The following is a 24,618-nucleotide window of genomic DNA, read 5'->3' as shown; positions in this document are numbered from 1 at the left end:
ATCTGAAGCTTGTTTTGTTGTCTGTCTCTGTCTGTCTGTCTGCGTCTGTCTCTCTCTATCTCTGTCATACACTTTCTTTCTCCCCTAGTGCTTTGTTCTCTTACTGTCTCTCTCTCTCTCTCTCTCTCTCTCTCTCTCTCTCATGCACTTTCTTTTTCCCCTGGTGCTTTGTTCAAGAGCACACTCAAAATGCACACACATACATGCTTGCACGACCACACTCATTATCATGGCGAGGTAACTAATGACTTGCAGTAGGATCCACTGTGTTTTCTATAGGTGGGTGTTATATAGTTTGAAACTTTACCGTCACTTTAAATCATACTCAATGGTCTGCAAAATAAAATCATCATCCTCACTGAGTATACCTGAGCTATTTTATTCCTGTGGTAGGAAAACCCACTGAATGCCTACCTAGACATGCCTCTCTTTCATTAGGAACAGCTGATGGTCTGTTGACAGCTAGCACCCTTTTCTTAGGAATGGCTATTTTATAGCCATATGTTAGCTAGCTGACTCCTATTAGTTATGCCTTTTCAGAGGGTACCATCGGCAAGCTTATCGGGGGTATTATTAGAAATGGCTGATGTACAGCTATGATTAGCTGGTTGATTGGATCTCTCCTTATGAATACCTCTCCTTATGAATGTTACCTATCAGATAATACCTAGTTCTGAATGGTTCACTCATTTACTCATTCACTACTCTACATAACACTATGCACACATTATATAATAGGGTGTATTTTTGAGAGCTCTCCTCTCTTGTTAGGAACAGCACTTAAACCAGAAGGTGTTAAATAAGGTTGCTGTTCAACCAGGTTTGTTCCTGACAACAAAAGCCACTATCAGCCTCAGCCCCAATGCAGATCTTGCTAAATTGTGACTCCTGGTGAAGCTCTACGCATCTCCTCATTTGCATCTTCTTTAATCAACATGTTCTCACCCCCAATATCCTTTCCTCCCTCTTTGAAAATATTCCACCCTGTTAAAAACCCAGTTAGCAATTACTAAGGTCATTCTGTTTCTTCGGCAGTGGGGAATAGATGTCCACCGCCGAGCCATTTGAAGAATGGGCCGCAGCTATTAAAGGCAGCCGACCCAAGGTCACCCTATCATACTTAAATAACATGACTTTGTTATCTGTCATTACATTCAGTAGGCATCGTTTGGTAATGATCGCTAATGCATGCACTATTGCATAAATTGCCTAGGCTGTGTTTTCTGCTCATTGGGGAGGGGCCATGTACCTGCCTTAACTAGAATGGGAGATTAAAGAGCATAATGATGTACGAGTGTAATTATGAAATGCCTCTTGTGCCGGTTTGAGTGTCAGCATTGATAAATTGTCATGCTTTTGAAGGACAAGCACACAGCATCAACGGGAGGAGCTCAGAGTTTTATGCAGCCCAATACAAGAGCGTTGGCATGGATGTACTGACCCGGCCTATTGGTTTCTTTGCTAATAAGAACTAGCTTAAAAACAACAGAGATCAAGCTTCGTCACTGTATCCTAAAGTTAGATTTCACACTGAAACTATGTTAATTCCAGAGTTCACAAATGAATGAGGGTAACAGGAGTGTGGCGTGTGCTCAAAACTCTATATAATATCTATATCTTAGCTACATCTGTATCTGTATCGGTTTATCGAAGTGTCATGATAGTTTTGCAGTACTGTATCGATTCAAAAAAACAGTATAGATTTTTAATTAGTAATATCACACGGCAAGTTCTTGCCAGTACACAACCCTAATAATTTATGAATGATAAAGAATGACCAGAAATGCAATGAACACGCATGTTCAGGTTAATGTATATTTGTCATGGTTGACATGTTCTATATGGACTGGCGGCTCTAACTAAATGTTGAGTTGAAAAGTATATCATTTGATTATTTCATTTTATATACATTTTTTATTCAGGCCAAAAATATGCCATTTTTATGCAGCTCCCTAAGGCAGTGTTTGTTAAGGTGTTTTACACTTACAGGCCACTATAAACTACTAATGGTCAACTCTTCCGAATAGTTTACTGATCTGATGACATAATGGATTCAATTGTTTAGCGCTGAGAGTACATTAACCATGACAAAAGAAATTTTAGTAAACTATTCAGGCGCAACCACAGACTTACATAAGCATCTCAAGGTTATGTCTGGCATGGAATGGATGTAAAACCTAAAAATTATTTGTTGCCTTCCAATCAAAAACTGTCCGAATGTAATCGTATTCAGTCACATCCTTAGTGTACCCAAAAATCTGAGCATACAGGCTAACGAGCCATTAGTCACTATGTGGAGAAAAGAGTGTCGGGAGTTACTGTGGCAATATTACAACACGTCAGGTCTCATGAATTATAGATAGCCTTCCTGATTAAAACATGAACATCACATTATCGTCATCATCATCATCATACAACTTACACCTTAACTTACATGTATTAAACCTTTCTACCTGTATTTTGCACAGATTAGTGTTAGGGTTGGGCCGTAACCATTTTTATCATACAGTCATACCGTCTCAAATATTACTGTGGTATAAGGTATTGCCGGGGTCGGGGGCTGTAGCACAAATGGTTTGACATTTATTTGGCTTTTGCACCTCAACCTGCCTTATTTTAAAACTGAAAAATGATCAAATATAAAGTTTAGATTGCTCACAGAGGGAAAAACTAAGTGGACAAGCACAGTTTTATATGTGTCAATTAATAAGTGTTAAATCATCAGTCTGACAACTGCAAGAGAGAGAAGCTGGTTAGCATTAGCCCAGTTAGCAGGATAACAGTCTGCTCACCACAGATGAATTGAAGTCTGACTGACAGAAAGCACACTTATAAACGTTTAGACAAGAATGGCTCAGATGGATGACTGCGGTTGAAAGCACAGAAAGCTGAAATTAAAGTTTTTCTCCATGGTTTTGGATCAGTAGGCCTCGCTAAGCTAGCTCTTGCTTAACTAGCTCAGCTACAGCTCTGGCTATACGACAGCTCAGTTTAGCTGTAGTTGACTAACTGCTGAACTACCGACACTGTTGAGAATAAAATCCTGTGTCTAAAAGAGGGAAGTTGAGCGACTGGTGTTGGGAGGAACAGAAAGGTAAAATGAGACAGGTTCTGCTGTGTTCCAGCTAACTGAGGCTCAAATCCCCCATGATTAGAGGATAAAGCAGCATAGCTTAGAGTGCAGAGTCGAGAGGGAATGGCTTTAGGAGTAATTTCAGGCACATTTGAAATCCAGGTTAGCTACGGTCTCACTTTCAAACAACTCAGCGTGTCGTTAACTCACAACTACGGTGGGCTTGTTTTTTCTCCCACCTGTTTTCAGAGCGTGGCATCACCAATCAGTGAGCTCCTACAGCGCCCCCATATTTATTTTCTATACACCTATACAATTTATTGTATCTGTATGTTTATTCCCCTCTTTTCTCTCACAAACAGGTCGCGCTCTGTTGCGGCTGAATGGAGAAAAGTTGGAGCGCATGGGCATTGTGCAAGAGACACTGAGGCAGGAGGTGCTGCAGCAGGTTCTCCAACTGCAGGTCCGAGAGGAGGTGCGCAATCTACAGCTGCTCAGCAGAGGTGTGCACAACTTCACAACATGCTATGGCAACACACTAACAGTTTTATAGCTGTGTGATTGGTAATTGCATGTCTGCATGGAACTGGGAGTTGAATACTGTATATTTAGATATATTATATTTATATATTTATATTTCTAAATATATATGATATATTTAGAAAAAAGACCATTCAGTGGTAAAACACCTATTTCTTAAATATGTAAATATGTGTAGGTCCACCTTGCTGGTAGGGCTGTGTAATGGCAAAAACCTGCATACGACACAGGGGTTACCATTCAGTATATTGCGATATACACTGCCTGGCCAAAAATAACAGGTCACACACTCTAATATTTCATTGAATTGCCTTTAGCTTTGATTACAGTATCATTTCCACAAGCTTCTGCAATGTCACAACCTTTATTTCTGTCCAGAGTTGCATTTATTTTTCCCCCAAGATCTTTGATGTATTGATGATGGGAGATTTGGACCACTGTGCAAAGTCTTCTCCAACACATCCTTAAATATGCTCAAGCCATCAGGGAAGAAAAAAATTCACAGATGGAATAAGCTGGTCGTTCAGTATATTCAGGTAGTCAGCTGACCTCATTCTTTGGGCACATAACGTTGCTGAACCTAGACCTGACCAACTGCAGCGACCCCAGATCAAAGCACCTCCCCCCATTGGCCTGTACGGTAGGCACTAGGCATGATGGGTGCATCACTTCAGTCACCTCTCTTCTTACCCTGATGCATCCATTACTCTGGAACAGGGTAAATCTGGACTAATCAGATCACATGACCTTCTTTTTATCTGACCTTGTTTTCTGGCCAGGCAGTGTATATTACAATACTGTTTGTAAGTTGATGTATTGCAATGTTTTAATCAAACTTTAGGAAAAATATATTTTAAAAAACCATTATATGCAAGAGTGGATCTGAAGAGTACAACACTGCTATCTAGCGGTCAGGTTAAACACAACACAAAATGAACCACTGTCTGCCATGAATCTTTGCATGTAAACTATTAATTAAAATATTGCCATAACATGTGCAGCTGTACAGAGTGTGAACCTACTGTGCATAGTGGTCCTGTAAGGTAAGATAAGCTCAGAGTGGCTGGTAGGCGGAAGGTAGCTGTTTTTGATGAAGTGGAGGTATGTGTAGATTGCAGATGTGAGGACATTTTACTTCATGGATTCATTATAATTCCATACTTGGTTTTTAATTAAATTAAAATCACTTTATAATCACTAATTTATAATTAGTTTTTTTTTTGTACAACAGTGTATAGCGGTAATTAGCCAGGAGGGATAAGATGTGTAGTACGAAGAGCTTCTCGGGCTACAGGTCCTGCGCGCAGCTACAGGCCATGTTCTTGCTCAAGCAAGTGTCAGACCCCAGTCTGGCCCCTCCATTAAGAGCAAGCAAATTAGAGCCCATTTAAACGCTGTGTCAGGAAATTCTCCTGCTAGCACAGGGGAGGCAAATTTAATTTAACAGTTCACCACACCCTGGCCTATGCAACATAATAGAGGAAACTAATTGAGTCTCCTGTTAAAAAGGAAGGCACACCTGGGTGTTGTGAAAAAAGGGGCTTGGGTGAGGGTCCAGACAGGTGGAGAGGTGGTGTTGCTGGTTGTGGAGGTAAAATAAAAGTGCTGTCAGCGCTGATTACTTTGTTCTTGATAGTTGCCATCACCTGTCAGGTTAAGTTAAGCTCAGCGCAGTGGGCCTTTCCAGACTGCACTGCTGTAAGGGCCAGCTGATCCTGAGTTTATTCTTAGATGTGCCAGCCTAAGTATCCGTGATGGCCCACAGAGTGGAGATATAAAGAGAGGACCCCTATAGCAGCTTGTCATATTTGATTTAGTCACTCCAAACGAAAAACATCAAATATTGAGCAGGAGAAAGAAGTGAGAGGAGTTTGAGGAACCGAGGGTTTTTCCTTGCTGTTGGTGAGCAGCGGAGAGCTGGGAGACATATTGTTTGGGAGTGCACATATTAATGAGGAAGCCTACGCATCTGTGTTTACCCTCCAGCCGTCCTTCAGCCTCAGACACACCTTCTGTCTCACGTTCAGCTCATTCTCTCTCCCCACTCTCCCTCCCCCTCCCTCGTTCAATCGCTTTCTTTCTTTTACGCTCCTTGACCTGTCTTAGCCAAGCTTCTTTCATTTTCCCTTGTAATGTTTACAGTTCCTTTGTTTGTCCTTTCCTTCAACCCTCCAAGCACATGGTCATGTCATTTCGTTTTTCTTAATATTGTTTTCTTTCTTTCTTTTTCTTTCTTTCTTTCTTTTCTTTCTTTCTCTCTGATGTTCTTGCATGCTGGTAGGGGTGTGTGTGATGGATTTTTGGAGGGCTGTGCAGACAGATGGTGAGATGGTGTTAGGTGGAGGGGAGGGTGAGGAGATCAGAGAGATAGAGGAGAGAAAAAGCTCACTCACACTTTTTAAAGCTTTTCTCTGCACTCTAAAAGGAGATGTGATACAAATTTGACATGTTCAATATGTTTAATAAGTGCACTAAGAGACATGGTATAGTGTGTTGATGTAGACACAGTAAATGTGTCATTCATTAAATGATCCATAATTGGGATGGAAGGTATTACATGAATTTTCAAATGCTTTGGCACAAACCTCACATAAAAACTATTGTTACTTAATGTGTTGAAAACTCACCTTATATCTTTAACATGTTAAAAAGCAACACGTTAACATTAACATTAGAGCAGCTCTGAATGCAGGAATTGCCAGATTCCTATTATGTCTAAAAGAGATGGCTAGAAAGGAATGATGTACTATGGGACAATCTACTGAGGACCTCCTATCCCCCTGTTCTCCATTCCTCAGTCTAGTATGTTAAAGATATGTGTTCACTGGACACATGACCACATAACTACTGGAAAGGATGAAGGATGTCTTTGAAGAAAGGACATGACAGCAGGAACATATAGAGAGCAGTCACATATCCGGTGTAATAGGCTAGGATTACTGCCTATTTACAGGAATGTTTTTTGTTTAATTTAATTGCCTAATTTCACTTATTAATCAAGGCATATGTTAATACAACAGGTAAAAGCTACTCAAATCTGATTTATTACCCAAATATGATTTGCTTTGTCTTTGTTTGCATTGTCTTCACATTGAAAGAAATGCATTTTCAGAACTTCAGAAAACAGTTAAGAGTACATTCCCAGGCCAAAGAATAGGCCATACCCAAAATGGCTAAACGCTGAGCTTTATTTGAGGGCTGTGCCAAAGAAAGTGAAACAACAAATCATTCCATAGATAGATACTTAGTGTAACTTAGTGTGAAATATTTCACCCCTTTTGTCTTTGGATAAGCTTGCAGACGGCCATTTACAGAAAGAAGGGTACATTCTTTTCTACTCAGCACTGATGGCTTCACACAGCTAAAAACACTGCCAAGCTACTTTGTGTCTAAGGAGACCAAAAGTTTTTTTTTAGGTCTTAAATCTGGACTCTGACTATGATCTGATTATTTGGGGACAATTCTTTTTTTGGCCAAGAATGCTCACTAATATATTGACATCATGGCGAAGTATTTTGACCATCTTGTTTGTATTAAATGACACAAAGACATGTCATTCTGATGCCACGGACATGTTCACTGACCTTACTGAGATTTTGAGCTTTTGCCGGTAATCCATTGTTTCCATACAGCATACACTTACTGTTATGTTCATGATAAAAAAATGAATAGACTCCTTTTATATGATGTGAAATCAGCAGAGCGAAATGCTGACTTTACTTTTCAACTTATTGGAGGACAAACAGCACAAACTCGAACAGCTGCACTCAGAACAGAAAAGAGTCATTTTGATGGGTTTCTGTGCTTAACTGTGGAAGTTTCTTTTGTTTACTTGCCATGAAGAAGAATGCTAGCAAAGGAACACAAGCTCAGAGAAAGGTGATTAATACTGGATTTGATCTTTGTGAAGAAGCTCCTTCGACTTTTTTTGTTGTTGTTGTTGTTCCAAATATCTCCATATCTCCATCCATCCTTGAATTAACCCAGATTTTGATGAGCTGCTTTTTTGTTTACAATGCTCTGTCTCTTGTCCTGCTAAGCAAAAAGAGTTATGAGGAAACTCTGTCTGCCAGGTCTGCCATGCAAACAACAAATCTGTGACATATATGAATAAAAACATAAAATCGGCACCATGTTTACCTAATGGGTAAATGTAGCATATATGAATGCGCCATGAAGACCAAACCATGACTAAATGTAACTTCTTTATTGAAATTGGTACCCTGATCAATTATGCATTTAGCTGAATTTACCAAATAATTCAAATAAACTTTTTTTGAGGGCTGTGCCAAAGAAAGTGAAACAACAAATTACTTAAGTAACTTGGTGTGGAATATTCCTCCCTTTTTGTCTTGTGGATAAGCTTGCAGACGGCCCTTTACAGAAGGAAGGGTCCATCCATTTCTACTCAGCATTGATGGCTTCAAACAACTAAAAACGCTGCCAGACTAGTTTGTGTTAAAGGAGACCAAGGGCGCACCTGTGTTTTCCATTGCTAAGATAGCAATATACCAGAAATTTACCTGAACACACCTCATTTCAAGACGACCACGCCCATCGGTGCAGATATATTCACAAGCCCGTTGCTGATTAAACGCTGCAGACGGAAGGTGTGAAAGTAGACTGTTGGCGGGGTGTAAGATAGCAATGAGCATTGCAACATGCTTTGCACACGGTGTAAGATTGGGGGCCAAATGTTTTCTGTAGGCTTTAAATCTGGACTCTAGACTATTTTGGGATTTGGACATTATTATTATATCTACACTACCTGCTATCTAACTGCTGTCTTCCAGTTGAGTTATTTTCACAAGTTTTGGCTGTTGTTTTGAAACTGAAATTAGAAATTTGAGTCACTTTTTCTGTATATTTGTGTGGTATTTGATTGAATAGCGCTACAGCTGTAACGACTTTTTTTTTTCGACTTTATTGTACAGTTTGCAAGAGCCTCTATGAGAGATGAGGTAAAGAAACAATTTTAGGTTACCCTGTCATACTGACACTGTTTTGTAGCATTCTGAAAATATTGGTTTTACCCATTAAACAGTCTAGGAGTGTTATTACAAACTTCACCAAAGAATAGCCCCACCGGTTTTTACAGAAGTCCCTGTAGTTACTGAGTAATACACCTTACAGTGTGTAGTAAGCATTTCTGCATTAAGGGTTGAGCAATTAAAAATATTGAACAACACAGATTCTACTAAGTGGTGGATTCATTTCATTCTGAAACTGGAACTACACATTGTGAGTGAGTGCTACCGTAATAGTCCGTAATAGCAACATTTAAGCACAAAAGCAGGAGAGAGAAAAGTGTTTACAGATCTCTTTTGACTGACACTTTTTTTTACAGTGATATTCATTTTTATTTAACATCTGCTGCTTCTTATCTAATTAAACTAGTCTAATTACACTGTTTGTAATGAAACTTGCAGTTGATCAGTGTTCTTTAAGCACTAACAATATCCTCAATATGCTTAGAAAAGCATATTGCGTATCACGCTAACATAATTGATCACAATACGATAAAATATCGGCATCTTGCCCAGCTCTTCTATTTTCCAGTGTACAACTGAAAATGCTACTGCTATTATAGTGTACAACTGAAAATGCTACTGCTGTGGGGTTGGCGCTGGGTCCTTACAACAGAAAATAACAGTAATTATTTACTTTTTAAATTAATTTGTGCACTTATTTTTTTATTTGTGTATTTTTAGGCTTTTGAACACATCTGCAGTGCTGAGAGTACAACGCTGTTCGTGCATCAGGACTTTAAACCTCTTAACACACCTTATTTGAATGATCTCTAAAGTAAACATCTGTAGCAGTTAGCTGCACGTTAGAGCAGATTCTGCTAGTGAATACAAATGAATGATTGTTTGTGTTCCTCATTGTTGCCTGTCATTGCTATCTGTTCCACACCTGCTACTGTGTTCTTCCTGCATTAATGTACTTCTCCGGTTATTTTAAACAGCTGCAGTCTTATGAGCACACAGCTAAAGCTAATTCATTCTGCCTTCTATCACCCCCCTCCTTTTCTCCTCTTGCATTCATTCTGAAATGTAATTTAACCTAGAGCAGGGCAGATGCTCCCCAGTCCTTCATTGCTATTCGTACTGGGCCCCAGCCTTCATTACTTGTACCACAAATTACTGTCCAAAATGCTACCGTAATAGTCTGTAATAGCAACATTTAAGCACAAAAGAAGGAGAGAGAAAAAGTGTTTACAGATCTCTTTTGACTGACACTTTCTCGTCTGCTGCAGCTTTGTGGAGCTTTACAGAATGCTGCTATTGTGTAGCAGCCACCAGCTCTTTGTTCACTCGCTTTTGGCGCTGTTTTGCTCACGTCTTGTTATTTGAGGGTTGAAAAGGAAAATAGACTTTTTTCATTGCGCTCGAACTCTCTGTTCTTTTCTTGTATGAAGTCATGATGCTCTCGTGAAACTGCCTTGCTGGTTTCCAGTTTTTCTCCATTTCAATTTAGCTTACTATTGTGGGGTTGAGCTCAAGTCAGCTTAAAGCGATAGGCCAGCAAAAAAAAACAAAAACTTTGTACCCCATATGTAATGAATTAGCCAAGACACGTTAGTGGCAGTGACAGTCGACAAAATAAGTGGTTTCAGGAGTGGCTACCACTTTTAATGGATACCAGTATTCCATACAGTGTCAGAAACTGAGCCTATTTAAGATTACTTGTATGTTATAATATAGTCATGACTTTGCATAATGCTAATTATAGGGCTTTAAGCTTCCGTCACCTGTAGCTAGATTAGCTTTGTAGCTCCAGTGCAAATCTAAAGGATTTTTCATTTTGGACACAAACACACTTTGGCTGATCCACTATGTTTGGAGTAATTCTGTAAATTAGATTTGTCTCTGACGTTTCGCTTTAAAAGTGAGGAGGCGGATGGCAGACGTTCTCCTGCCAGTAGAATTCCTCAGTCAGGCCAGCCAGCCTGTACACACCAGGAGTGCAGCCAGAGGCTGTCCCCAACATCTGCCAGCCTGCGCCCTCCTGCTCAACTCTCCACCCCAGCGTGTTTGTTTTTCTCCTTTTCTGCCGCAAAACTGCCTCTCTGTCCTTCGTCTGAGAAATTGTCCCTGTTCAGCAGAAGGAGATTGAGTGGTGCACAGAGAATTCACCATCTGTTACTCGTCTCTGTAGTAATTATAGAGGGGAGTAGTAGAGGGGGGCAGGTATCGTTGAGGCTTGAATGCTACCGCAATCAAGGAGCTTTTACTGGAGTTAGCAGATTTTAGATCGTTGTCTGCCATTGTTTCTGACTCAATACTTTGGACTGGCTTTCCAAGCAGTTTCTGAGGGTTTCTGGGCTTTATATCAGTGCCTCTCAGAGACTTCTCCATACTCTGTCCCTATATGTAGTGAGTTGGGCTGAAGCAAATATCTGTACTGTCTGGGTGTCCAGGTTTCTGAACCACTGATATAAAGGTTCTATATGACAAGATAAGACAACCACTGTGAATAAGGGTGCCCGGAGCGGTAGGCAGCCATTGCTGCGGCCCCTGGGGAGCAGAGAGGGTGAAGGGCCTTCCTTAAGGGTCCAACAATGGCAGCTTGCTAAGTGTTGCAGAGTATCGAACCCACAACCCTGTCATCAATAGGCCGGAGCTCTAACCACTGAGCCACCACTGCCCACAATAAAGAAACGGATGTCTCGCCAAACTGGGACTTGAACCCTGGACCCTCTACCGACTGAGCTATGTCAAGGTTGTTCGTTATACTTCGGGCCCAAACCAAGATCTGAGTTTAAGAACCACTGAAAGGTTCTTTATTTTTGGCCCCAATTCGGATAACTGCAGACTGTGAGTCCAGGGTTTCTCCAAAAGTGGTAATTTACCAAACCTTGTAGGAGGAGTGGAAACTTTGCCCTTTTGCTGTGGCCAATTGCATTATTGCAGTGGTGTGACCCATAATTGATACATGGTCATTATAGTGTGTACTGCAAGCACACATCAGATATTTTCTGTTCTGTCAGAATTTGACCAAATATTTAAAATTCTGTCCAAGTGTCATTTGTTTTAGATTGCTTTGTGTCCAGACGTCATTACAGACTGATCACAGCTGGAACGGAGGCTAGAATCCCAGTGGCTGTGTACTGACCTTTTGCTGAACTTTCTCTGCACACTCTACATCCCTCTGCCATCTTCCCTCCTTCTTGCTCTCTCTGACTCCTTGTCTTTCTCTCTTTCTCACACACCCACCTTCTCTCTCTCACTTACTCATTTTAAATGTCATGTTGAGAGACACTCTCTTACCTTTATTATACGCCTTTAAGGTCACAGGGGTGTCTCTCAAAGGCTTGAAGCAGATGACACACTCTCACAACTCAAATGCCAGCCATCTTGTTTTTTTTCTTACCAATGATAAACCTGAAGGTATATAGTAGTTTACTGTATGGCTTCTGGAACTTATTTTTTGTAGAAATTTATACTATAAATATATATAAACTAACCATTATTTAAATAAATTACCATTATCATACGGACATTTCAAATATTTCAAGGTACATAAATGAAGGTACTTCAGAATGATGTCACCACATAGAACAGATTACATTTTTATTTTACTTAAGACGTAAAATTACAGAGGTAGAAGTAGAAGGATGCATGCTGATGTGTAAACACCTATACTTTCTGCTCATTATTAGTTAAATGCTGTAAACATGTTGGCACTTCACAGTACAGATGGATAATGACATTTTGCCTTAAGATGCTCCACATGTGCATTTAAGGGTCATTTGCAATAACCTGTAAATAATATTACTATTGCTTTTTAAATTCTTATTTATATTGTGTATGTAGTGTAAATTATTTATCTATATTTTTTTGTAACTGAGTGTCTTGCTATCCCTTTTTTGCTGTGACACTGAGAATTTCCCCACTGTGGGACTAAAAGGATTATCTTATCTTATCTTACCTTATCTATTCTTAAATGGCAGAATCAACCATCTTCAACCCAACTGAACATGCTTTTAACTTACTGAAGACAAAACTGAAGCAGCAAGCAGCAAGCAGCAGCTGAAGGTGGCTGCTTGTTAAAGATCTGCCAATGCATCCCAGGGAAAAAAATCAGCATTTGGTGATGGCCATGGGTTTGACTTAAGGCAGTTATTAAGTCAAAGAAATGCAATGTCCTTAAAAGGCAGAGTCAGTCACCTGACCTCAACCCAACTGAACATGCTTTTAACTTACTGAAGACAAAACTGAGTGCAGAAAGATGAAGATGGCTGAAGATGGCTGCTTGTTATTAGCAAAGCATCTCTGCGAAGGAAGATCAGATCAGCATTTGGTGAAGGCCATGGTTTCCAGACTTAATTCATCACTTTCACTTTAAAAAACCTTGTATCTCCATGTAAGCCATTTTTCACATTTTGGCATAATGTGACTCCAGCAGTTGCTCTTCAAATTGCATCAGAATTTCATGATGAACAGACCAATAAAATGTTCCCCAAATGACTAAAATGAATAAAAGCTTTTTACATTGACTTCTATTGAAAGTTTTGAAGTTTTTGTTCCTACCACGTATATCCCATGTGAAGATGGAAGGACTATATAAAAATGTCTGCAATTCTATTGATGCAGTAGGTTAAACATATTGAATTGAAGCTGAAAATCTCCACTTCAATCACATATTGATAACTGTATATCAAATTATACACTGTCACTGTCCAAATACTTGTGAACCTGACTGTGTGTGAGGTAAGAAAGTATATAGTGGAGTTTTATCTTGTATTCAAAAATCACATCCAACACATCCAACACAGGACAAATGAGTTATACAGTTTAATAGCAGTAGGAAAGAAAGATCACTTGGACCAATCTTTGCTATCCTTGTGGCTGTGTTAGTCCGAAGCTCAACCAGTTCCAGGTTAAACTCTCATGTAGGGTAAAGAAAACATTGTCCATGATTTGCAGTAGTTTAGCTACCATCCATTTCTGAACAACCAGTTGCTGTCCAGAGTTCAGGTTGGTTCCAAAATCTTGATCAGAATCAAATGGTTGATTAAATGAAAAATCAAAATGTTGATTAAGACTGACACTTTTTCCTACAGGTACCAACATTAAAATATTAAGTATTGTCTGACTCAGTTCAGCATGTTTAAACCAACTAGACTTTGAAATGAGAAATGTTCAATTGAAGCACTTCACTCTAGATGAGCATGTTAAAGTAGGCTCTCATGCTATTATAGCTATCAGACTATCATCAAACTACTCCAACACTCAAACACCCTACAGGGAGAAACACTCATCTGATATCCAATCCAATTTTCTGCTGATGATGCATAAGAAGGGATATTGTTTACCTTTAGAAATGTATTTGAAACAGTAGGACAATTCTTTTTGTAATGCTTGGCCGTTTTTGTGTTGTTCCTTCATTCTCTCGTTTTCATTTCCTCGAGTTCAGTGTCGAAAATTAGACAAGGCTGTTATTGATTTCCGGAAGCTGAGATAATATCATGTTCCTAAATTGCAATCAGGGGGGTTTTCTTAGCAGCTCTAGTCAACTGATTGCATTATGGAATATGCATAGTTCCGGCTAAACTCCGCTGCCATTGTGATATGCAGTATGTAGATGGGCTTTTCTGCACTTTTTGTGTCCTTGATGAAAAGATTTGTCCTGCTTTTTTTCTGTGTCAGACATTCAGTGCCTGCAGTGAATATGAAATACTGGTGCATGACACATACAGACTTATGCAAATTGCTAAAAAAAACTCTCCAGACAAGACTAGGGGAACATCTGTGTGTCCTTTCTGGAAATTCTCCACCGTTTTTTTTTTGTTTGTTTGTTTGTTTCTCTAATAAATTGTATTATTTTAATGAAAATTAAGAGAAGGAAAAGAACATTTGCTAAATAGATATGCTGTAAGTGAAACCGGATAGATTGCATCATATAAAATGAAACATTTTGCATTAGGTTTTGATATTTCAAAATGGAAATAAATATAGTTATTCTGTTAATATAAATGTAATAGACATATTACAGCATTGTCTATTGAAGGAAGAGGAAGGAAAGCAATCAGCCTTGCAGAAATAGTTCAATTAAAGAAGAAGCAGAATACAGATTTTTAGGTTTCCCTCTATACATGCTTGCTGTCCGGAGTTTGCTTCTTTAGTTTTAAGAACTATGAGTTTAATGCAAGAAAAAATATACTGCACAAATTAGCATTGTGCCAAATGCTTACCTAAACCATCACATGCTTGCTGCAAACCTTGCTGCATATCTGTTGGGACTGGCACTGAGTTTTTTTTTTTTTTATTACTGTCCACTTTCCTTCTCCAGCAAAGCTGTTTTGATAATACTTTGCTATATCAGTCCCTCTTACTTTCATCTGTGGCATCACATTCTTTTTGAATTCACATTTAGTCATTGTCTGATAACGGCATCTGATAATACGGTATCTCTTGTTCAGCATTTTTGAAAAGCCCTTCAATCCCAAGCTGTTCTCCAAGACAAAAATCTGTGTGTGTGCATGCTGTAGATTGGTTGGGAAAGATGACAAGACAGGGTTTATGATGTTTTTTCCCCCTGTATGTATGTATGTATTCTCTCCGTTCACATGAATAATTTATTCTTTCTCACCGTCTCTCCTTGTCTGTCTCTTTCTTTCTCCAGCTTCTTTCGGCAACTTTTCTTAGCTCATCCATCCATTTGGCAGCTTTCTCCTCTCCGCCAAACACAATGGATTCCTGATAAGGAGAAGAGGCACCGCTCCAAACGGACACTGACAGAGGAGGAGATAAAGAGAGAGAGAGATTGGGAGAGAGAGAGAAACTGAGCTCAGGCTGGGGTTAGAGAAGACTGGTGAAAAGGGAAAAGTTCTATTCCTGGCCGAACCAGAGCCCAGAACTTCAGCATTTGCAGCCAAGCTGATGCGTTTTAAATAAATGATGGCTGAATTCATACTGTAATATAAGGATCAGATTCAACACTCATTTTGTTCCACATTTTGTTCTCAACTGCATTACAGTGCTTCACCAGATAAATGCAAGGTCAGGTCAGCGGTTTGACTCTCTGCTCTGATTGCAGGAAGCAGGAGGCTGTTGTTTTTTTTCCCCATTAATGCCATTTAAAATTTGTCTGTCGCCAAAATCAGTTTACTCAACTGGAAAAAGGGAAATCAATCCCTTCAAGTAGCGGTTAATGTCACTTCAAGACGAGTTCACCAGGTGAACCCACAATCCCACCACAATCTTGCGAGCCTTGGAAGCATGGGCCAAGAGAAAACAAGAGCTGATCTGTGGTCTTTCCAGCAGTTTTAGGATGTTCACTGATCAACCAGCTAGCCAGCTAACATTAGCTGTACACTGATGCTCATAAGAGGACTGTCCATAACTGGCTTATTTTTGCTGGACTCTGGCAAAGAAAACTGTAAGCCAAAAGTGGTGTGTCATCTATTTTACACTGACTTACGACTCACCAGGCTTATACTCACCAAGTCCTATCCTCTACAAATGACATTCAAAGAAAGGCAAAACTGACCTCACATCAGAATAGAGGAGTTCTCTATGAGTTGCATCTACATCTGTCATCTACCAACATGGGCAAGAGGATGACGAAGCATTCATCTTCCTGAAGTCAGAACAAAAACACTGTCATCTTTCTCTCTCTGTCCAATGACGAATACTGTGTGTCTGGCTCTTACAAGAATTGATGTGCTGCTGTCAGCAGAAATAGAGCAAATAGAATTAGTATTCTAGAGTAGAGAAGCCTACCTAGAGATCTGAATACCTAGTGCTCTCCTGTTGTTGACATATGTGCTTCATTATTTAAGGTCAATGGATTCTCTGATGGAGTCAATAGCACATTGTATTTAAATGAACTCCTTGCTGAATGTCAATATCAATAGACTGGCACACTCCATAACCAACCTTCAAATAATGTATTTGATTTCTTCTCAGGGTGGGATAAATTATTTTTTTTATATACATCCTAATGGTTACGTCTTCTGCTGTCCATTGTAGTCCATTCCCAGACACACTTATCCCTTTTGATCTGAATGCTTTTTTTTTTTTTTTTTAGATCTTGCTATGAGATGTACGCAATATAGCTAGACGTTTTCTTTGTATACAATAAACACTGTGTCTGTAAGAAGTATAAATAAAGTTTTTATGACAGGGCTAAATGTGTAGAATCTAAGAATGATTGATAACTGTAAATATGTATGAAAGCAACTCTTTTAGGATTGTCTCTGCACTGTTTAAAGCAATAACATAAAGGGTCTCTGTGGAATGATGCTAGTTTCATGTCTTTACCTCCCTTTGAATGTGTATCACACAAATGCATAGCAATCTACACTTACAAAAACACATATGATTCTGTTACGCCACTACTACTTCAAATATATTCGACCAATCAAACCTCTCTGACAGACCTAAGAAGCTATATAATGTATTGGTCAGGGGTGCATAAAAAGAGGGAACGGATCCGGAATCAACATTTTTGCATTGAAAGGCTTTATAAATATGAGAATTTATGTCTTCCTATCTTAAAGGAATAATCCTCACCACGTTCACTGTGCTTTTACCTTTTATATGTCAAACGTAAGAATCATCGATTTAGTCTTGACTGCTTTAGAACCCACTGTCGTTGTGATGCCTGTGAACCGTTCATTCTGTGTGGATTATACAGTTCTTTTGGGGAATACTGTGTTCACAAAAAGCCTAATTCACGCTCCTCCCATAAAATGAGCTTTAGAACACTGCAAAGATCCGTTTTAATGGGACCATACACCACAGAACGCACCATTTACTCCTCAGTTCATACAGCCATACATGGAAAAAAAGCTGGAAAAAAACATCCATTTTTAAATTGTTGTTTTTGTAATGTCAAGAGGACACATCTTCACAAGTATCCACCTAATCAGCCTACACCGGTTAAGGCCATTTACTCATTAACACTGCAGTTAAAATGTGTTTCAGAGTGTTTAAAAAATAAAATACACCAGGTTGTATATCATAAATGATATACAGTGGGGGAAAAAACTATTTAGTCAGTCACCAATTGTGCAAGTTCTCCTACTTAAAAAGATGAGAGAGGCCTGCAATTGATGTCATAGGTACCCCTCAACTATGAGAGACAAAATGAGAAAATAAATTCAGAAAATCACATTGTCTGATTTTTAAAGAATTTCTTTGCAAATAATGGTGGAAATAAGTATTTGGTCAATAACAAAAGTTCATCTCAATACTTTGTTATGTATCCTTTGTTGGCAATGACAGAAGTCAAACATTTTCTGTAAGTCTTCACAAGGTTGGCACACATCGTTGCTGGTATGTTGGCCCATTCCTTCATGCAGCGATGTTTTGGAGCTGTCGGCGGGCAACACAGACTTTCAACTCCCTCCAAAGGTTTTCTATGGGGTTGAGATCTGGAGACTGGCTAGGCCACTCCAGGACCTTGAAATGCTTCTTACAAAGCCACTCCTTTTTGCCCTGGCAGTGTGCTTGGGATCATTGTCATGCTGAAAGACCCAGCCACGTTTCATCTTCAATGCCCTTGCTGATGGAAGGAAGTTTGCACTCACAATACACAATACAAATCTCACAATACATGGCCCCATTCATTCTTTCATGTACACGGACCAGTCATCCTAGTCCCTTTGCAGAGAAACAGCCCCAAAGCATGATGTAGCCACCCCCATGCTTCACAGTTGGTATGGTGTTCTTTGGATGCAACTCAGCATTCACTCTCCTCCAAACACAAACAGTTCTACTTTGGTTTCATCTGACCATAAGACATTCTCCCAATACTCTTCCAGAACATCCAAATGCTCTCTAGCAAACTTCAGACGCGGCCGGATATGTACTGGCTTAAGCAGGGGAACACGTCTGGCACTGCAAGATCTGAATCCCTGGCGGCGTAGTGTGTTACTGATGGTAGCCTTTGTAACGTTGGTCTCAGCTTTCTGCAGGTCATTCACTAGGTCCCACCGTGTGGTTCTGGGATTTTTGCTCACCGTTATTGTGATCATTTTGACCCCACGGGCTGAGATCTTGCGTGGAGCCCCTGATCGAGGGAGATTAGCAGTGGTCTTGTAGGTCTCCCATTTTCTGATTATTGCTCCCACAGTAGATTTCTTCACACCAAGCTGCTGCCTATTGCAGATTCGGTCCTCTCAGCCTGGTGCAGGTCTACAATTTGTTTCTGGTGTCATTCGACAGCTCTTTGGTCTTCACCATAGTGGAGTTTGGAGTGTGACTGTTTGAGGTTGTGGGCAGGTGTCTTTTATACTGTTAACGAGTTTAAACAGGTGCCATTAATACAGGTAATGAGTGGAGGACAGAGAAGCCTCTTAAAGAAGTTGTTACAGGTCTGTGACAGCCAGAAATCTTGCTTGTTTGTAGGTGACCAAATACTTATTTTTCACCAATATTTGCAAATAAATTCTTTAAAAATCAGACAATGTGATTTTCAGAATTCTTTTTCTCATTTTGTCTCTCATAGTTGAGGTCTACCTATGATGTCAATTACAGGCATCTCTCATTTTTTTAAGTGGGAGAACTTGCACAATTGGTGACTGACTAAATACATTTTTCCCCACTGTATATGCTATACATTAACTTCCTGTGATTTATACATCAGTACATAACAGTACTTCTTTGCTGTAAGTCAGTCAGTGTGCTGTATAAGACAGAGTTATAATTACATGAACATGAGCTCTTCTATGTTTTCTGTCGAAAGGTGTTGTTAGGAATTTCTACAGAAATAAATCTAATCAAATCAAATTTATTTGCATAGCGTTTTTTACAACTGTTGTTATTGTCACAAAACAGCTTTACACAATCAGTAATTAGTAAAAGACAAGAAATCAACAACAAAAGACCCCAGTGAGCAAGCCAACGGCGACAGTGGCAGTCCCTCAGAGCTGAAGGAAGAAACCTTGGGAGGAACCAAGACTCACAAGTGGGACCCGACCCATCCTCCTCTGATCAGAACTATTTATAAATTATTGATAAAATTCACCAAACCACCTAAACTGTTGTACTTCTCAGGTGAGCAACATATTCTTAATTATAATATAATAATCCTGGTGTAGTATAACCTAATATAGTCATGGCAGTGATGGAAAGAAATGAGAGTAATGATGGTTAATAGTGGTGATATTAATAGTGGCAGATAGTTAAGGGTCTATTTAGGTTTTAACATGGTCATTAGGAAGGTAGCAGTGGTAGGAGGGTGAGCAGCTGGTCTGGCATGGGTGGTGGTGGGAGGGGTAGGCCTGATGGTCGGGCTGGTAGGTAGTAGCTGGTCTGACGCATGTAGAGGGGACCCCCAGTGGTCAGTCTTCCAGCAGGTTGTGCTGGATGAGTGGGCGATCATTTACTCAGAGAAGGTAAAGAGACAGTTCTGAGTTAGGTCTGAATAGATTAATAGAGAGCAGAGATTGCTGAGCAGTATCAGAGTGTGTCTGACGACTCCGGCAGGTCTGACTATAACAGCCTAGTTAAAAGGAGAGAGCCAGAAGGTAACACAGACACGGTAGCACCCTGAAACACTAGCGTCCATCTGCAACCTTTATCTAAAAGGATAAGAAGTAATACATCTAGATAAACTGATCTAATGCAAACAAATTAATTTTAGAGTGGTCTGATTTGAACTTAATGAGTTAGGATTGTTCACAGTGGAGGTGGAGACTAGACATCTAAAGATTTTAAGGCCTCTATGCTCAAACCAAATTTTTGAACCGATATTCGCCCGAACAGTTCACCCTCCTGAACTGACATGCATTCGTAATGTGCTATGTGAAGTTTCGATTTTATCTTCACAGATCAGGCTAATCATCAAGAATGCACTCGAGCTTGCCCTAAACAGGGTGCATTATTTGGTCACGGCCACTTCTTTGGTTTGATTTTTTAAACTTCGTCTTTAAGCTTTCTATTTCCCTTTGACACTGTAGCAATGTCCTCCTGTGGCAGAGTTTGGCCATATCTTTGGAAATGTCTTTAAACATGGAGCGGTTGTGATGTGTGCATGAATTCCGATCTGGCTGTTAAGACTGAGTCACATTGCTGCATATCAGATATGTATTGGATTGGAAAGACATATAAAAAAGCAGCCCAAATTGGAATTTAAAATGCCAGATTCAATGTGTTTTTTTTTGCTGTTCACAGATTTGGGCCACTTAATACAACAGGTAAAATTGTCCTCAGCCCAAATTCTCCATTGTACAATCTCCATTGTATCTTGTACTGATTGTTGATAGTCTAAACAGCCAAAAACCACATGAAATCCACATCTGGTGGTGGTGTGAAATGTGATTACAATAGTATTTGTATAGACGTGTCTCAGTCTGGATGCTCTGTATGCTCAAATCAAATTTGAAGTGTCTTTTGCGTTGCTCACAATTCAGCAAACAGCGATGGAAGTGCGGGGATCCAAGCGCCACAGGTTACTTACTCATCTCAACAGATCTGATTTGAGAAACAAATCTGCTTTGTCTGCAGTTTGAAAATAGTCTACTTCAGATACAGATCCGATACATAGAGAGGTAGCCTCCTAAGGGTTTGGTGTGATGTCTCTGTTCATGCACAGTTAGAAGGCACATATCGCAACAACTGTTCTGTGTTTAAAGACATCTTGGAAGAAATGGCTGAACGCAGCCACAGGAGGACATGGCTGCAGTGTCAAAGGTAAATAAAAAGTTTAAAAACAAAGTTTAAAGAAACAGAGGATGCAAACCATAAACCATTCATGTCTGAATAAGGTGCCCTTTTAACAGTGAGCTCCAACACATTCTCAGTGCTGATATCAGCTGTCAGTCACTGGAGCTCCTGACTGTGATAGCTCCAGTTATGCTGACAAAGACTAAAACTAAAACTTCACTTGAAGCATAAAACACGTCAGTTCAGGAGTGTGAACTATTGGATGAATGCTGGATATCGGTCACATTAAAGACAGTGTGAACAGTCTAAAAAAAAAGTGCCATTTTGCTTGATCCATGGCTGGATTTCTGCTTGCAGAAGCAATGGACACCAATTGTAGACATGATGGAGTTCATTTTACATTTTCGAGACAGAAAATGTTGCAAAAATGTAAAATCAAGGTTTATTTGCCACATACACAGTAATACACAGTACAGCTAGTAGTGAAATGCTTTGGCAGTGGAATGAAATTTAACAGCTCCATAAATGAAAGAGCAGTGCATTCAGACACGGTGTGCATGATTTTGTAATAAATATTTTAGAACAGTGTTGTTTCTAGGTATTTTTGCAACACACACACAATAACTAGGCAGTCTGTAAATGCAACTTGGATATTTCAACCAATACAAACATACACACTCACTCAATCTCTCTCACAGGTAAGCTGTTCCCTGCTACAAAGCTGTCCTCCTCCTGATAGAACGTTCAGTCGGAAGTGTGTGAATGTGTGTATAATTCATAGAAATTCTATGAGGCATGAGTGTAAAAGCTTTGAGCTGCTTTTCTGAACTGTGTTGGAGCATGTTTACAGAACATAAACAGTAGCAATTTCAAACCCACCCCATCCCATCCCATCCCATCCCACACCATCTCAAGGCCACAACAGGCGAAGGAACTCAAGGAAAAGAAGGGAAATCTAATAATTGCACACAATATCTGATTGTGCTTAGAAAAATTGTGTGACACTATGCATCACTGGACTTTTAGTTTTAATGCATTTATCTTTCCAGCGAAGACACCCCAAAAAACAGCAATTGTGGGGTTATAATTGCAGGATCAGAACATGTGACCTAACGTGGTTGGACTATGATGGCATGTTGGGCACTCTGTGTTGATTCCATGGTTTGGCCAATCTTGCATTTAAATAATGCAATTCATGTCTTGAGTAACTTCCAAATCCCACACACAAGGTCTAATGTATTAATGTCTAATGTATTCATTTATACATTTCAGACTCTCCCACTGGTCTAAATCCAGTGTAGCATCTGTTATATTTTTAGGAGGAGAGGATGGAAATTGCAAAACTAGCAAAACTGTGCACCTGAAGAAATGGCTCTTCGGGATGTTACGATCTGTCTGCAACGTTTTAGATGAGGCAAATGTACCTTCTATAAAGTCGTCAGCAAGAAATACCAATGCATTTTTATGCCATATTTTAAAAGCAATGACAGTTTGAGATGGAGGGAACAAGTGGTCATCCAGTAATGGGAGGGAAGTGTTTGCTTGGTTAAGACTGAAATGTCTTCTGAAATGAAACCATATTTTTGGGTCTTTATAACAACTGGGGCCAGATTTTGCAGACTTAACTAAACTGACAGGCAGGTTCTATAGAGACCCATATTGTTCCTTGATTGTTTTCACACACTGAAAACAAGTAATTCAATTTAGAGATGCCCAGTATTTAAATAGAGATTTAGGCAAGCCCAACTCCTCTTTACACCTGGGCATCTTTTAATTTGTTGGTTAGAGTTACTCCAGATTAAGGTGACAAGATTTAGTTGTTTAAACCAGGACTTTTGAAACGTTGAAATACAAGAATCATGGTAATACTAACTGTGTTTAACCAACACTTTTAATGCCACTAGTTTTTCCTTGACTTTCAATCTCTCTGAACATCTCTCTCTGTCTTGCATTCCCATTCTTTATCCCACAGTGCCTTTATTTCTCATGTATTCTCTTTCCCTCTAATTGTTCACCTTCTTTGTGATTTCCCCCTCATCTTGACCTGATTTCTCGACAGCGTTCGGTGAAGTGCTATCACCAGCAAAAAGCATTATTACTGTTTGTCAAATTGACCCCTCATCCATTCATCTATCTCAATATTTATCTTCTCCTTCACCTCTCACACTTTATTCCTCTTGTTTTGTTAAATCTCGCTCTATCTTTCACCACCTATTGCCTTTGTCCTCTCAAAATTCTGGTCAGAGGTTCTAGGAGAATGGCTATAAGCAAGCACAGACTCCAGCTAAGCACAACCCCAAGACAAGAACCATTAAAATCTGTGTACTGAAAACAAGGCCAAAGGCCAGTGTGTCTTGCACATGGTGCTCATGCTAGGCCTCAAGTGTCACTCCCTGTGACAGCAGTCTGCCCACAGCTCATTATTATGCAGACAGATAATTATCTGAAAGCTTAGCACACACACCTTTAGCCTAATTAGTAATTGCCAGTCCCCCCAATGTCTGAATCCCCCATTACTGCACAGCTCCAACCTATCTGGAAGTGTGAAGGCAAAACTTCGGAGACATGTGTAGCCAAACAGAATTTCCGTTTATTATTCAGATTTTCTGTTTATGGTTGGCATTAAAACACTTTTTTGTCTCATGATCTTTACATGGCAACACGAATGATGAGTTTGAATATCGTCATTACCACTTTGCTGAAGAGGGTGCAATCAGCAAGTCAGCTGTGTCATCCTCTAGAATTCTTTGTCAGTCACCTAAAATTTAGGTCTTACTTAACTGGCTCAAATTCCAATGTGGGTGCTGAAAGAAAGTCCCCAAGAAACAACTGTTGAGCAGTCCCCACTGAAATTAATGTGTGCTAACAATCACTCCAGGTCCAAGTGATGGCTGACCAACCTCAACAGTAAGGCTGATCCTTATTGAAACTGTTTGAATATGCATTGCGGTTTCTATGGTCATCATGCCATGAACCTTTGTTTACTTTTTAAACTTTTTAAACAAAGAAAGTCATGTCATTTAACACAGCATGTTTTGGCTATGTCTGTGATTCTGCAGCTTTACCATGGCCTTCCCTACTGCCATCAATGTTTCTTTGGTCTTCTAGTTGAGAGTGAAAGTGATAGAGTGATGAACTTAAGCCTTGCTGCTTGGTAAGTTGGCTAAAGTTTTAGTCTGTGCCTTTACCTTAAATGCCCCACTTTCCTTATGTTGTTCATCTTAATCTAATTATTTCTATATTAGCATACAGAAACCTATGTGTGCGAGGCCAAGTCCCAGACCAGCTGTCAGCCTGCCCTTGTGCTGCCTATAATTCTTTCCTGCATGGAGTGAAGTCTCTATAGCTGCCAAATGAAAAGTCCACAGACAAAGACTTCCATTA

The 24,618-nt window shown here is 39.7% G+C and overlaps 1 protein-coding gene across 1 annotated transcript in view; it reads left to right on the top strand.

Annotated features, from left to right (window-relative positions):
• The window catches only part of samd10b (sterile alpha motif domain containing 10b), a 91,878-nt gene extending 74,943 nt beyond the window's left edge, over positions 1–16,935 (top strand). The window contains exons 4-5 of the mRNA XM_072697093.1: positions 3,436–3,576; positions 15,245–16,935. Of these exons, the coding sequence (XP_072553194.1) occupies positions 3,436–3,576; positions 15,245–15,267 (164 nt within the window). The 3' untranslated portion in view covers positions 15,268–16,935. The remainder of the gene's footprint in view (positions 1–3,435; positions 3,577–15,244) is intronic.
• Positions 16,936–24,618: the final 7,683 nt, after the last annotated feature.

The sequence above is a fragment of the Salminus brasiliensis genome, chromosome 14 (assembly GCF_030463535.1).
Source record: "Salminus brasiliensis chromosome 14, fSalBra1.hap2, whole genome shotgun sequence".
Taxonomy (NCBI): Eukaryota; Metazoa; Chordata; class Actinopteri; order Characiformes; family Bryconidae; genus Salminus; species Salminus brasiliensis.
The sequence above is the reverse complement of the archived record's forward strand: the minus strand, read 5'-3'. Positions and strand labels throughout refer to the sequence as shown.